This window comes from Podarcis gaigeae (genome assembly GCF_964106915.1).
Source record: "Podarcis gaigeae genome assembly, chromosome: 18".
Taxonomy (NCBI): Eukaryota; Metazoa; Chordata; class Lepidosauria; order Squamata; family Lacertidae; genus Podarcis; species Podarcis gaigeae.
The window spans coordinates 2727560-2740409 of record NC_139696.1 but is presented as its reverse complement, the minus strand read 5'-3'; the positions used below and the strand labels follow the sequence as shown (position 1 = coordinate 2740409).

The 12850-nt window shown below is 46.3% G+C and overlaps 1 protein-coding gene and 1 long non-coding RNA gene across 4 annotated transcripts in view; one reads left to right on the top strand and one right to left on the bottom strand.

Annotated features, from left to right (window-relative positions):
- LOC310835891 overlaps positions 1 to 12850 on the bottom strand; it is a 162551-nt gene that overhangs the window by 22207 nt on the left and 127494 nt on the right. The window lies entirely within an intron of this gene.
- Positions 1 to 12850, top strand: part of ABCA7 (ATP binding cassette subfamily A member 7) — an 84475-nt gene that overhangs the window by 16484 nt on the left and 55141 nt on the right. For all 3 annotated transcript variants that reach the window (XM_083720135.1, XM_083720133.1, XM_083720134.1), the window contains exons 7-14: positions 1218 to 1406; positions 2255 to 2344; positions 3827 to 4061; positions 5869 to 6008; positions 7539 to 7655; positions 9038 to 9217; positions 9732 to 9946; positions 11809 to 11994. In XM_083720135.1, the coding sequence (XP_083576261.1) occupies positions 1218 to 1406; positions 2255 to 2344; positions 3827 to 4061; positions 5869 to 6008; positions 7539 to 7655; positions 9038 to 9217; positions 9732 to 9946; positions 11809 to 11994 (1352 nt within the window). The remainder of the gene's footprint in view (positions 1 to 1217; positions 1407 to 2254; positions 2345 to 3826; positions 4062 to 5868; positions 6009 to 7538; positions 7656 to 9037; positions 9218 to 9731; positions 9947 to 11808; positions 11995 to 12850) is intronic.

Below are 12850 nucleotides of genomic sequence, written 5' to 3'. Positions count from 1 at the left end.
TCTCGGAAATGGGCCAATGAAATCGAGGAACTGGTAAGACTTTATAACAAACAATTTGTGTTTCTGTTTTTAAAATTACTGGGGTGAGGATTTTGGAAACGATAGGCCTGAAAGTCATGTATTTACACAAAGGCGTGAGTTGTGTGCATGCCTTGAAGCTGAAACAAACAACATTATTATTATTTAAAAGAAGAGAAGCATCCTTCAGGAGGACTGGAAACTTGAGGCTGACAAAACATTGGGATGCGGATTTTGGAACCGTTGCGGGGGTTATTGGGTGGTTGTTTTTATTTTTATTTAATTATGTATTCTGTGGTTTTATATTTTGATTTTATTCTGTGAACCGTGCTGAGACCTCCGGGTATAGAGCAGTATGTAAATTCATTTTTTTTTAAAAAAAAGAAAGTTGTTTATTTACGTAAGGCGCAATTTATACCCGTGCCTTGAAGCTTAAACAAGCACCAATATTGCCATTTCTTTTTTTTTTTAAAAAAAGAGAATAGCCGCCTCCTTTAGGAGGACTAGAAACTTGAGGCTGACAAAACATGGGGATGCAGATTTCAGCAACGTTGGGTTTGGAAGTCGTTTATTTACATAAGACGCGATTTGTGTGTATACCTTGAAGCTTATACACCAATACTATTATTTTTTTTTTAAAAAAGAACAGCCTTCTTCAGGAGGACTGGAAACTTGAGGCCTGCAAAACAGTAGGATGCAGAATTTGGAAATGTTAGACCTCCGGGTATTGGGCGATATATAAATTCAATAAATAGAGTAATAATAGTAATAGTAATGAAGGTGATGATGATCTCCGGGTATTGGGCGATATATAAATTCAATAAATAAAGTAATAATAGGAAGTCGCATAACAATGAAAGTTAAATTGTGTTTTACAAGTAACATGTGCTTATATTTTTTGTTTCCTTTTAGTATTGTAATGTGTTTTCTTGTGTGTGTTTTTAGGCAATTTGTGTGTATACTTTGAAGCTTAAACAAACACCAATATTATTATTATTATTATTATTATTATTATTATTATTATTATTATTATTATTTTAAGAAAAGAAGAGCAGCCTCCTTCTGGAGGACTAGAAACTTGAGGCTGACAAAACAGCCAGAGGAAGGAGGAGGCGGGAACGTGGGTGGCAGCTTTTGGCGGTGAAAGTGGCCGAAGTCGCCCATTCTCACGGCGCCGATTCCCCTCTCTCCTCTTCCAGTTCTCCCTCGCTGGGATGCCTTTGAAGCAGATAGTTTGCAATGCTTCTGTGCTCTCCAAATTTTTGGTTTCCGAAAACGCGGAGGCGGCTGAGGGTCTTCGGGAAAACCTTTGCGCTTTGCCGGACGGCACCCTCCGAGCCCTGGAACGCCGCTTCCTTTCCCAAGTTGACTGGGCCAAAATTCTCGCGGTAGGTGTGGAGTGGTATACAATTGTATAGTGGTATACAAATGAAAAATAATAATACAGTGGTACCTTGGTTCTCAAACTTAATCCGTTCCGGAAATTCCATTCCAAAACCAACGCATTCTTTCTCATAGAACGTAATGCAAAACGGGTTAATCCGTTCCAGGCTTTTAAAAGCAACCCCTAAAACAGCAGTTTAACATGAATTTTACTATCTAACGAGACCACTGATCTATGAAATGAAAGCAATCATCCGTGTACTGTACTATAAAATAAATAAGACGGTATTGGAGATGATAAAAATTATTATTATTATTATTATTATTATCCATTTCCGCCGTCACACAACCAGTCAATCAGTAGCTGAACCGGCTTCCGCACAGTCACAAAAACAAATGAAAAAGCCTCAAAAACAAAAAAACAAAATAAATGGCAAAAACAAAAGCGCCAAACTTAATCCATTCCGGAAGTCCGTTTGTCTCCTGAAAGGTTCAGAAACCAAAGCGTGGCTTCTGATTGGCGCAGGTGCCCCAGAAACAATAGCCGACAGCCGCGTTGGACATTCGGCTTCTGAAAAACGTTCGAAAACTGGAACACATAATTCTGGGATTTCGGCATTTGGGAACCAAGGAGTTTGAGAACCAAGGTAGCAGTGTAATGATTTTGGTTACCGTTAGGAGGAATCTGTGTGGCGGGGCAGGGAGGGGGAGCGAGAGAGATTTGACGAAGCTCACTTTAAAACGTGGATCTACCACGTCTGCCCTTTCGGAAACTTGCGAAACGACGGGAGATGGTTGCGAGCGAAGGACGCCTGCCCCCAAACAAGGAATAAACCCATCTTCTTCCCAACAGGAGCGCATGAGTGTTGCGTCGGCCGAGGTTGCAAACACGGTGGATTCCCTCCGTACCCTTCTTCAAGGGACCTCATCTTTAGCCGAAGAGGTAATTCGTGGCATGGAGATGAGCTTGTCCCTTTATATATACAGTGGTACCTCTGGTTAAGAACTTAATTCGTTCCGGAGGTCCGTTCTTAATCTGAAACTGTTCTTAACCTGAAGCACCACCTTAGCTAATGGCGCCTCCGGCTGTTGCCGCATGATTTCTGTTCTCATCCTGAAGCAAAGTTCTTAACCTGAAGCACTATTTCTGAGTTAGCGGAGTCTGTAACCTGAAGCTGTAGCCTTATTAGACTTGACCGATGGTAGGGTGAGCGTTGCTTCCAGAACAGGGAAGAAGGAGTCAAATGACACAGAGGTTGATTCAGAGAAAGTGTTTATTCTGTTCACAGCAAGTCCAAAGAAATGAGAAATTTCATGCAGTATATATATCCTCCAGGCACCCTCTCCCCCCTTCCCCAGGAATCCAGCCACGTCAGCTTATACACGTAAGTTGACATCCATGACCATAAACAGATATTCCTGTTCTGGTCCTCTTGACCATAAAAGGTTGTTCCTGTTCCTATACTCTTATCTTGGGGCAGGAGGTCACCAACTCTGAGAACACTCCTGCCGCCATTCCCGGGTCTCTTGTCAGACCTGACAAGGTCTGTGCGTCTTTTGTGGTCAGGATGTAAGCTAAGACCCAGACGTGCCACCCCTGCTCCACGGAACTGGCAAGGCCATCCATTGCCGTCACAGACTGATAAAGGAGAGGGCTTTGAGCACTTGTTTATACAGCCGTCTTTCTGTTTATACATTGACTCAAAAGCCCGAGTTAATGCATTTTAGAAATGTTCCCTTGGAGGAGGGAAAATGTGGATTTTGGGTCCCGTTTCAGACTGACTGCACAGAAACCCATTCCTTCCCCCTTCAAAGCGTCTGTAACCCGAGGTACCACTGTATATATATATAATTTTTATTTACAGTGGTGCCTCGCAAGACGAAATTAATTCGTTCCGCATGTTGTTTCGTCTTGCGATTTTTTTCATCTTGCGAAGCACGGATCCTGTGCTGAATTTCTTCCTCAGTCGCTCAGGCTCCCCCCTCGCTTTCAACCGGCCACCATGACCGTCAAGTTGCGCTCGGGCTTCTACGTGGGCAAAAAGTCCGCCGCGCTGCTGGCGCTGCTCTTGGCCCTGCTGGTGCTGGCTATCCTGTACGGGCGCTGAGCGCAGGATTTAGAAGCGAGAGGCGATGAGGTGGCGGCGCCCACAAATGAGGCTCCCGCCAGCGCCAACCCATCTGCGCGGCCGCCCGGTGCCTGGGACGTAAGAAAAAGGAAACAAACTCGCAAAACGTTTTCGTCTTGCGAAGCAAGCCCATAGGGAAAATCGTCTTGCGGAAGCAACTCAAAAATCGAAAAACCCTTTCGTCTTGCGCGTTTTTCGTCTTACGAGGCATTCGTCTTGCGAGGTACCACTGTATTTTTCCATTATACGTTATACATTCACATCGTTATTACCCACTTCACCTCCCTGCGACCCAGATCTCCGCCGCGACCAGCTTTGTGGAGTTCCGCGAGGCTCTCCGGATTCTCTCTGGCCAGGACCCGCCGTCTTCCGCCCGACAAACCTTCGAAGTCTTCTCCCGCCTGGTCTGCGGCCACCCCAAAGGGGGAGGCCTCAAGGTGCCCTCCTTGAACTGGTACGAGGACAACGACGTCAAGTCCTTCCTCGGTCGCAACGAATCGGAGCAAAAGATCACTTTGGACAACGGCACGAGTGAGTGACACACACTTTTCTTTTTATTTCATTTTTTTGGGGAAAAGTTTCTTTTGTTAAAATAATTCAGCATTAATACACACATATTGCGAATATGCAAGCATACAAACATACATTTCATACAATCCTTTAAAATGTTAAAACGTACCTACACTCAATCCCACAGATAATTCCTTTTCCCATCACCCCCCTCACCCCACCTTTGTGTTAGACTTCCAATCTACTCAATTGCAATTTCTTTCCACTTCTATTACTTTCTTTCACACACCTTTAACCTAATTTCATGCTCCTTTTTCTATTACGCATTGTTATCCATCTTATTTAGTATTTAAAACGGAACTTGTTTAGTATTTAAAACGGAACTTGTTTATTCTAATAGGAGTTCTGATTTTTCAATATGGTTTTGCAAGTATCCTTTAAACACCTTCCAATCCCTGTCTATCTTCTCTTTTGCGATCCTTCCAATTTCTCCCATTGTTTTGGATATATTGTAATTCTCCAATAATACTCCAATAATTTGGCAAGCCACTCTATTTTTGTCACTATAATACCGCTTTTCCAATTTTTCGCAATCAGTAGCCTTGCGGCTACTGTTACATAAAAATATAATGTCTTGTCTTCTTCCTTTAGACTTCCTGGTACTATTCCCAATAGAAAACCTTCTGGTGTTTTCCTAAATGAATATCTGAACATTTTTTCATTTCGTTATATATTGTTTCCCAAAATTGTTTGATGTTTAAACAGTTCCACCATATATGTATCATAGTACCTTTTCCAGTGTTTTATTTGATTTTTTAATGCATGGCAAGAATTGTGGTGGGGAGGCGGATTTTTGCAGAATTGCCAAGTTGAAAGGGAACCCCAAAGTCATCTAGTCTGACCCCCACAATGAAGAAGTCTCGGCTGAAGCGAATGCAAAGAGAATGAAGGTTCCTTTTATCATATTTGGTGGTCTTGTAATAAGGTCAAAGCTCACTGGGAGATGATAGATAATGAATTGGAAAGGATGTTCAAAATAACCTTTGTAAACAAAAACCCAGAAGTTTTTCTTTTGGGAATTATAGGGACAGAACTACCTAAATTGTATAGAAATTGATATATGTTTGCTACAACAGCAGGAAGAATGTTACTCGCCCGAAAATGGAAAGAAGCTTATGGCAAATTCAATATATTTTTCAAAATGCTTCTTTAAAAAAGCGTTTTTAAAAATATGTGTCTAGATTCCACCCCAGTCCTCCATTTTGTAGAATTGAAGAGCTGCAAGGAACCAAATTTTTTTAAGGAACCACAGCAAGAGGGGGAAGGAAGTCAAACTTGGAAATGTAAAAATGATTGTAAAATTAACGAAATGTATAAACTCGGTGTTTTTTTTCTCCTTCGTATAATGCGCTTAGAGTGTTGCATTTGCAGCTGTTTGGCTGAGTCCTGAGAATTCGGATCGTTGGGATTCAGTCCCTACAAATGACAGCGTTGGCTGCTCAGATTTGGGAAATACAGTGGTGCCCCGCAAGACGAATGCCCCGCAAGACGAAAAACTCGCCAGACGAAAGGGTTTTCCATTTTTTGAGGCGCTTCGCAAGACGAATTTCCCTATGGGCTTGCTTCGTTTTCGAGTCTTGCGAGTTTTTCCCCTCCCCCCCCTTTTTCTAAGCCGCTAATAGCCGCTAATAGGGGTGCTTCGCAAGACGAAAAAACCGCAAGACGAAGAGACTCGCGGAACGGATTAATTTCGTCTTGCGAGGCACCACTGTATGCGAAGGTTCCCGGTTGCCTTTCCCTTGACGGTTACAGATTGCTTTTTCCGCAGGTCCCTACTGCAAAGATTTGATCCGGACGTTGGAGAGCAACCCGTTCTCTCGCATCTTGTGGAGGGGGATCAAGCCCCTTTTCGTCGGGAAGATCTTGTACGCCCCTCCAACGCCAGCCACGCAGAAGGTCATGGCAGAGGTAGGGTAATACCCAACCCTCATCTCTCTTTCAAATTTTAACCAGTGAAGCTGGTGAAGGTCCTGTGTGAGTGTCTGGAGGCGGTTGGAGGATGGATGGGGGCTAACAGATTGAGGTTGAATCCTGACAAGACAGAAGGACTGTTTTGGGGGGACAGGAGGCGGGCAGGTGTGGGGGACTCCCTGGTCCTGAATGGGGTCACTGTGCCCCCGAAGGACCAGGTGCGCAGCCTGGGGGTCATTTTGGACTCACAGCTGTCCATGGAGGCGCAGGTCAATTCTGTGTCCAGGGCTGCTCCATCTGGGACGCAGGATGAGACCCTCCCTGCCTGCAGACTGTCTCTCCAGAGTGGTACATGCCCTGGTTATCTCCTGCTTGGACTACTGCCATGCGCTCTACATGGGGCTACCTTTGAAGGTGACCCGGAAACTACAACTAATCCAGAATGCATCAGCTAGACTGGGGACTGGGAGCGGCTGCCGAGACCTCATAACACCAGTCTTGAAAGACCTACATTGGCTCCCAGGACGTTTCCGAGCACAATTCAAAGTGTTGGTGCTGACCTTGAAAGCCCTAAAAGGCCCAGTATCCCTGAAGGAGCGTCTCCACCCCCATCATTCAGCCCGGACACCTGGGTCCAACTCCGAGGGCCTTCTGGCGGTCCCCTCATTGCGAGAAGTGAGGTTACAGGGAACCAGGCAGAGGGCCTTCTCAGTGGTGGCGCCCTCCCATCAGGTGTCAAGGAAAAAAACAACCATTTGACTTTTAGAAGACATCTAAAGGCAGCTCTGTTTAGGGAAGTTTTTAATGACTGATGTTTTAATGTATTTTTTTGGAAGCTGCCCAGAGTGGCTGGGAAAACCCAGCCAGATGGGTGGGGCATAAATAATTCACCACCATTATTATTATTATTATTATTATTAGTGGAGAGATCTGTCTCTCTAGAGTTCCTGTCTGCTGGGACCGGGATTTTGGGGAAACGTTCCCCTTTCCAGAGGCGCAAATACCCCCCCCCCGCCGTCGCAACCCCTGTGACCCCAAAGCTACATTCGCAACCGTACATTAAAAGCAGTACGGCGTCACTTTTATTGGGGCGGGGGGGAATCTCCAAAAGTTGCTGAGTTTTTAACGGGGAGGTCGCCCCCTGTGTGTTCACTATCTGGGTACAAGACGCCCCCCAATTTTTGACTTTCAACCAAAACAAAGTCCACTCGGAGGCACCATAATCTAATTATATGAAAGTAAAAAGACTTCTTCTTTAAAAGTTGAGAATCAACACCTATCAGAGGCACCAGTAAGCAGCTCCCCAGTCTTCCCAGTTTACAGGAGAGCCCAGCTATGGAAGTCAAGGGCTTTTGGGGAGGCTGCAGTAGGCAGACTATCAGAGAGAAAAATCTCCAGAATGCAGGGGAAAACATGCATTATAAAACTCGCAGAGCAGTCTAGCCCACTGGTACATTGCAGGGCTGTTGTGAAAATAACATTTTGGGGGGTGTTAGCCGTTCTAATTCAATGGAACCTGTTTTCCAGGTGAACCGGACTTTTCAGAACTTGGCCGTCTTGCGCGAAGTGAGGGGCGCATGGGAAGATCTGGGACCTCAACTCTACACGTTCATGAACTCGAGTCCGGAAGTGAGAGCTGTTCAGGTTCGTCTCTTGAACTTGCAAGCGGGGACGGAGAAGGGGTCTGTGCCGGGAGGAGGTATTTATCAATTAAAATATTTACAGTGGTACCTCGGAGTTCCCTACCAGGACAGACTTTGCTCGTGTGCTCAAGACATCGATTCCATAAATCATATTTTGCTGCACTGTGCAAAATACGAGCAAGCCAGGGCTGAACTGATACTACCCTTGCGGGTAGCTTTCCCGGGAAAATCAGAGGCTCGCTATGTCAGGTTCCTATTGGAAGACTGGACAATCGCTAGAACATGAGCAGTGGCCAAGTTTTTATCGGTGGTTGCAAGAACCAATAATACCTATATTCTGAACAAAATGCTTGTTTAACCTGGAGGTAGGCTGCATGAATTGTGTATTGCTTGGTAATGATTTGTTGGGTTTCTGGACCGTAATAAAGATTGATTGATTGATTGATTGATTGATAATTCGTTCTGGAGGTCCATTCTTAACCTGAAACTGTTCTTAACCTGGGGCCTCCCATTGTCACCGCCACATGATTTCTGTCTGGCGCAGGAAGCACATGCTGAATTTCCAGTGGCAGTCAGTTCCACAGGCCTGGGCTGACGACACTAAAAAGGCTCCGTTTCCTCATTGCCGTCAAATGAGCCCTGCCAGCTTTGGTTATGACCAGCTATACTCCCTGTCGGTCAGCTGGGATATAAGGGTTTGGGCAAGAAACAGGATTTATCTGTTCTAAATGGGATTTTGACGGATCGGCTCGAGCTTTCGCTTACAGCTCTGCGATTCTGTGTCTGGAGAGGCATTGTCTCGGGCTCAAACCTGCCCCTGGGAAATCCCCTTCGCCATCTCTCCCCATGATCGGTAATAAGGTAAAGGACCCCTGGACAGTTAAGTCCAGTCAAAGGTGCTTATGGGGTTGCGGCGCTCATCTCGCTTTCAGGCCGAGGGAGCTGGCGTTTGTCCGCAGACAGCTTCCCAGGTCATGTGGCCAGCAGGATTAAACCGCTTCTGGCGCGTGACGGAAACCAGAGCGCACGGAAACGCCGTTTACCTCCCCACCGCAGTGGTACCTATTTATCTACTTGCGCCGGCGTGCTTTTGAACTGCTAGGTTGGCAAGAGCTGGGACGGAGCAACGGGAGCTCACTCCGTCGCGGGGATTCGAACCGCCGACCTTCCGATCGGCAAGCCCAAGAGGCTCAGTGGTTTAGACCACAGCGCCACCTGCATCCCTTTCCCTCACGGTGGATGCCTTTGTTTAGGGAAGCTTTTAACGTTTAATAGATTATTGTATTTTAATACTCTGTTGGAAGCCACCCAGAGTGGCTGGGGAAACCCAGCCAGATGGGCAGGGTATAAATAATAAATTATTATTATTATTATTCCTTGCAGAAACTGCTGAAGACCCCTGGCGTGGTCCAGCTCCTGGAACAGCAGATGGAAGGAACATTTTGGAACGTGTCGGCCTTGAGAGAGTTCTTGTCGCCGGAGACGGCCGGCCAATCCTACACTTGGCGCCAGGCCTACAGTGAAGTGGACGCTGCGATCGGCACCTTGTCCCAGTTTATCGAGGTGTGTTGCCCCTCGCAGTAGCAGGAGAAGCTGCCTGCCTGCCGAACTCAGCACTGCACGCCCGGACTGGCAGCAGCCCTGCAGGGTTTCGGGCAGGGGGTTATTACCCGGAGGGATCGGGCCCGGGATTAACTACCGTATTTTTCGCTCTATAAGACGCACCAGACCACAAGACGGACCTAGTTTTTGGAGGAGGAAAACAAGAAAAAAAATATTCTGAATCCCAGAAGCCAGAACAGCAAGAGGGATCGCTGTGCAGCGAAAGCAGCAATCCCTCTTGCTGTTCTGGCTTCTGGGATAGCTGTGCAGCCTGCATTCGCTCCATAAGACGCACACACATTTCCCCATACTTTTTAGCAGGGAAAAAGTAAGTCTTATAGAGCAAAGAATACGGTAAAAATACGGTAAATACAAACGTGAAGGTGTCAGGAATCGAACCTGCAACCTTCTGCCTAAGGAGCAACTGCCCTCCTCTCTGATCCACCCCATGACGATGGGACTGTTTCTTTCCTAGTGCATTTCCCTGAACAAAATCGAGGCGGTGGACTCGGAGGACCAGCTGGTTCTGCGGGCCATGGGGCTACTGGAGGACCGCCAGTTCTGGGCCGGGGTGGTGTTCCTGCCGCCGGACAACCAGAGCGGTTTCGGCGAGGTGCTCCCTCCGCACGTCCGCTTCAAAATCCGAATGGACATCGACGACGTCACCCGCACCAACAAGATCAAGGACAGGTGAGCCACTGCCGTTCTGCCCAGTTTGAGAAAGAATCGTAGATGGACTACAGTGGTGCCGCGCAAGACGAAATTAATCCGTTCCGTGAGGCTCTTCGTCTAGCGGTTTTTTCGTCTTGCGAAGCAAGCCCATTGACAGCTTAGCGGATTAGCGCTGTTAGCGGTTTAGCGGCTTTTAGCAGATCAGCTGATAAGCGGCTTAGGGCTTAGGAAAAAGGGGGGGGGAGGAAAAAACCCCGCAGGAACTCGCAAGACATTTTCGTCTTGCAAAGCAAGCCCATAGGGAAATTCGTTTTGCGAAGCGCCTCCAAAACGGAAAACCCTTTCGCCTAGCGGGTTTTCCGTCTTGCGAGGCGTTCGTCTTGCGGGGCACCATTGTATATGGAACTGGCGGAAATGACTGGCAGAATCCGAGACCAGGGAGAAGAGTCGGTGGAAGAAGATTGGGAAAAGTTTAAGGATTATTTACAGAAATATTGTAAAATTAAGGAATGTTAGAAAAATGATGGAATGAAGTTATATGGCTTTAGCAGAGAATGTTATAAGGAATTAGGTACAGGCAGATTGTAAATGCATTAAAGGGGAAAAAACAAGGTTAGGAATATGTTAAGATAAATTACAGGACAAAAAACTGGAGGAAGATGGAAAGGAATTGCTGAAACAGTTAATTGAAGTGGAATACAAAAAGGGAGGTTTGAGGAGGTCGCTGAAACAAGTGAACGAAAGTTATGATATTGAAATTAATGGATGTGTTTTTAATTGTCTTTGTTTTGTTTGGTTGATTAAATGTTTTAGGGTTTGGGGTCTGTGGTGTTTTTGTTTTTGTATTGTATTGTATTGTCTTGTTTAATTCTTTTTCTTTTCTTTTGTAATCTTTAAACTGCTAATAAATATTTTTTTAAAAAAACAAACACAATGAACTTCATATGGACATCAGGAAGAACTGAACTCCAGTTATTGCTGATTTCAATATGAAGGCCAAAACCAAGGTCAGGCGCAGAAGGGGGGGGGGGGAAGAGAGAGAAAGATTCGTAGAAAGGGACCAACGGGTCATCTAGCTCAACCCCGCCTTCTGGGCGTAAATATCGCGCGTGCGCTTTCCTTCCTCTTGTTTAGAAGGTAACAAAGGATCCCGCCCCTTAGGGTTGCAGCCTGAAAAGGCACGGCACGAAAGGAAAGCGGATTGTGGGGGGAGGAGGAAAGAAGGAAACCTCAGATGGGCATGCTTTTGAAGTGCGTGGCCTTATAAGCTGTTGGTTAATGAAGGAAGCCACGATTCTGGGGTTTAGCTAGTGAAACAGCTAATAAAATGGAGTAAAGAAACATCGGGAAATGGTAAGTCAAGAATAGGGCTGCCATATTTATTAAAGTGAAAATCCAGACACAAAAGTTATGGAGCTTTTCTTGGCAAAGCTGTTGAGCTTTCTTTTCCTTTTTCTGGCCAAAGTTGAGCTATTTTTTTTCTCTTTTATGCAAAATCATCTCCCCGCCCCCCGAAGTTGTTGAGCTATTAAGGAAATTCACACAAAAAAACAGCGCTTCCAACATTGTTTGCCAAATGTTTTCCGAGACATTTTTACCAATTTCAGGAAATTCCGCCCGGACACTATTTCCGACGGACTAAGCCCTAGTCAATAAGAAAATTTTGGGTTTGCAGTTTGTTTAATTGGATAATGTTCTGGAATATTTTTGGAGATTTAATAGAAACGATTGTGTGTGGGTTTTTTTGGGGGGAGAGAGACTCTTTTGAAGAGCAGCTCAGAAATGGAATAAAAGGTTCTCCTGACCACAAAACAAACAAAAACGGATTGTGCTCAAAGGGACTCTCAACCCCTTTCCCTCTTCCTGCGAATGTTGACCAGGTTTTGGGACCCGGGGCCGGCGGCTGACCCCTTTGATGACCTGCGATACGTCTGGGGCGGCTTTGCCTACGTGCAAGACCTCGTGGAGCAGGCCGTGGTTCGGGTCCAAGGCGAGGAGCCGTCTCCGCAGGGCCGCGTGGGGATCTACATTCAACAGATGCCTTATCCCTGCTACGTCGACGACATGTAAGTCAGAAATGTGCAAAAGAAGCGTTCCGAAGCACCAAAACTCCAACACGCTTTTTCCACACAAAAGATGGTAAACGGATACCCTCAGTCCCCTAGCACAGGTATTATATGGGGCACAGATCTAGACAGGCGCTAAACTTGGAGCTACGGAAACTGTCCAGTCAAAGTTCTTCAGGCAAATTTTCTCTGTCCCGGCCTCTGCCCCAAATGCATCATTGCGCCTAGAGGCTAATCTTCCCTCGGTAGAATGGTGTAGGACACTCAACTCTTGGTTTTGCCTAAACTCAAATCCCCCCCGGTCTAATATCCCTAGGGCTGCAAGATCCCAAAAGCGCCTGGACTAAAATGGTCTATCGGAAACTTCACTCTTGTGGTTTGTCACCACAACAGCTACTCACTTTGGGTTTTAGTAAAGCAAACAGTCTAATTTGTCAGCACCTAAATGATATCAAGTGGGACGTGGGTGGCGAGTGGGTTAAACCACAGAGCCTAGGACTTGCCAATCAGAAGGTCGGCGGTTTGAATCCTCACAATGACGGCGTGAGCTCCCGTCGCTCGGTCCCTGCTCCTGCCAACCTAGCAGTTCGAAAGCACGTCAAAGTGCAAGTAGATAAATAGATACCGCTCCGGCGGGAAGGTGAACGGCGTTTCCGTGCGCTGCTCTGGTTCGCCAGAAGCGGCTTAGTCCTGCTGGCCACATGACCCGGAAGCCGTACGCCGGCTCCCTCGGCCAGTAAAGCCAGATGAGCGCCGCAACCCCAGAGTCAGCCATGACTGGACCTAATGGTCAGGGGTCCATTTACCTGTAAATGATCTCAAGCGTCAGAACAGTTTGGCCACAATAAGGAAATTT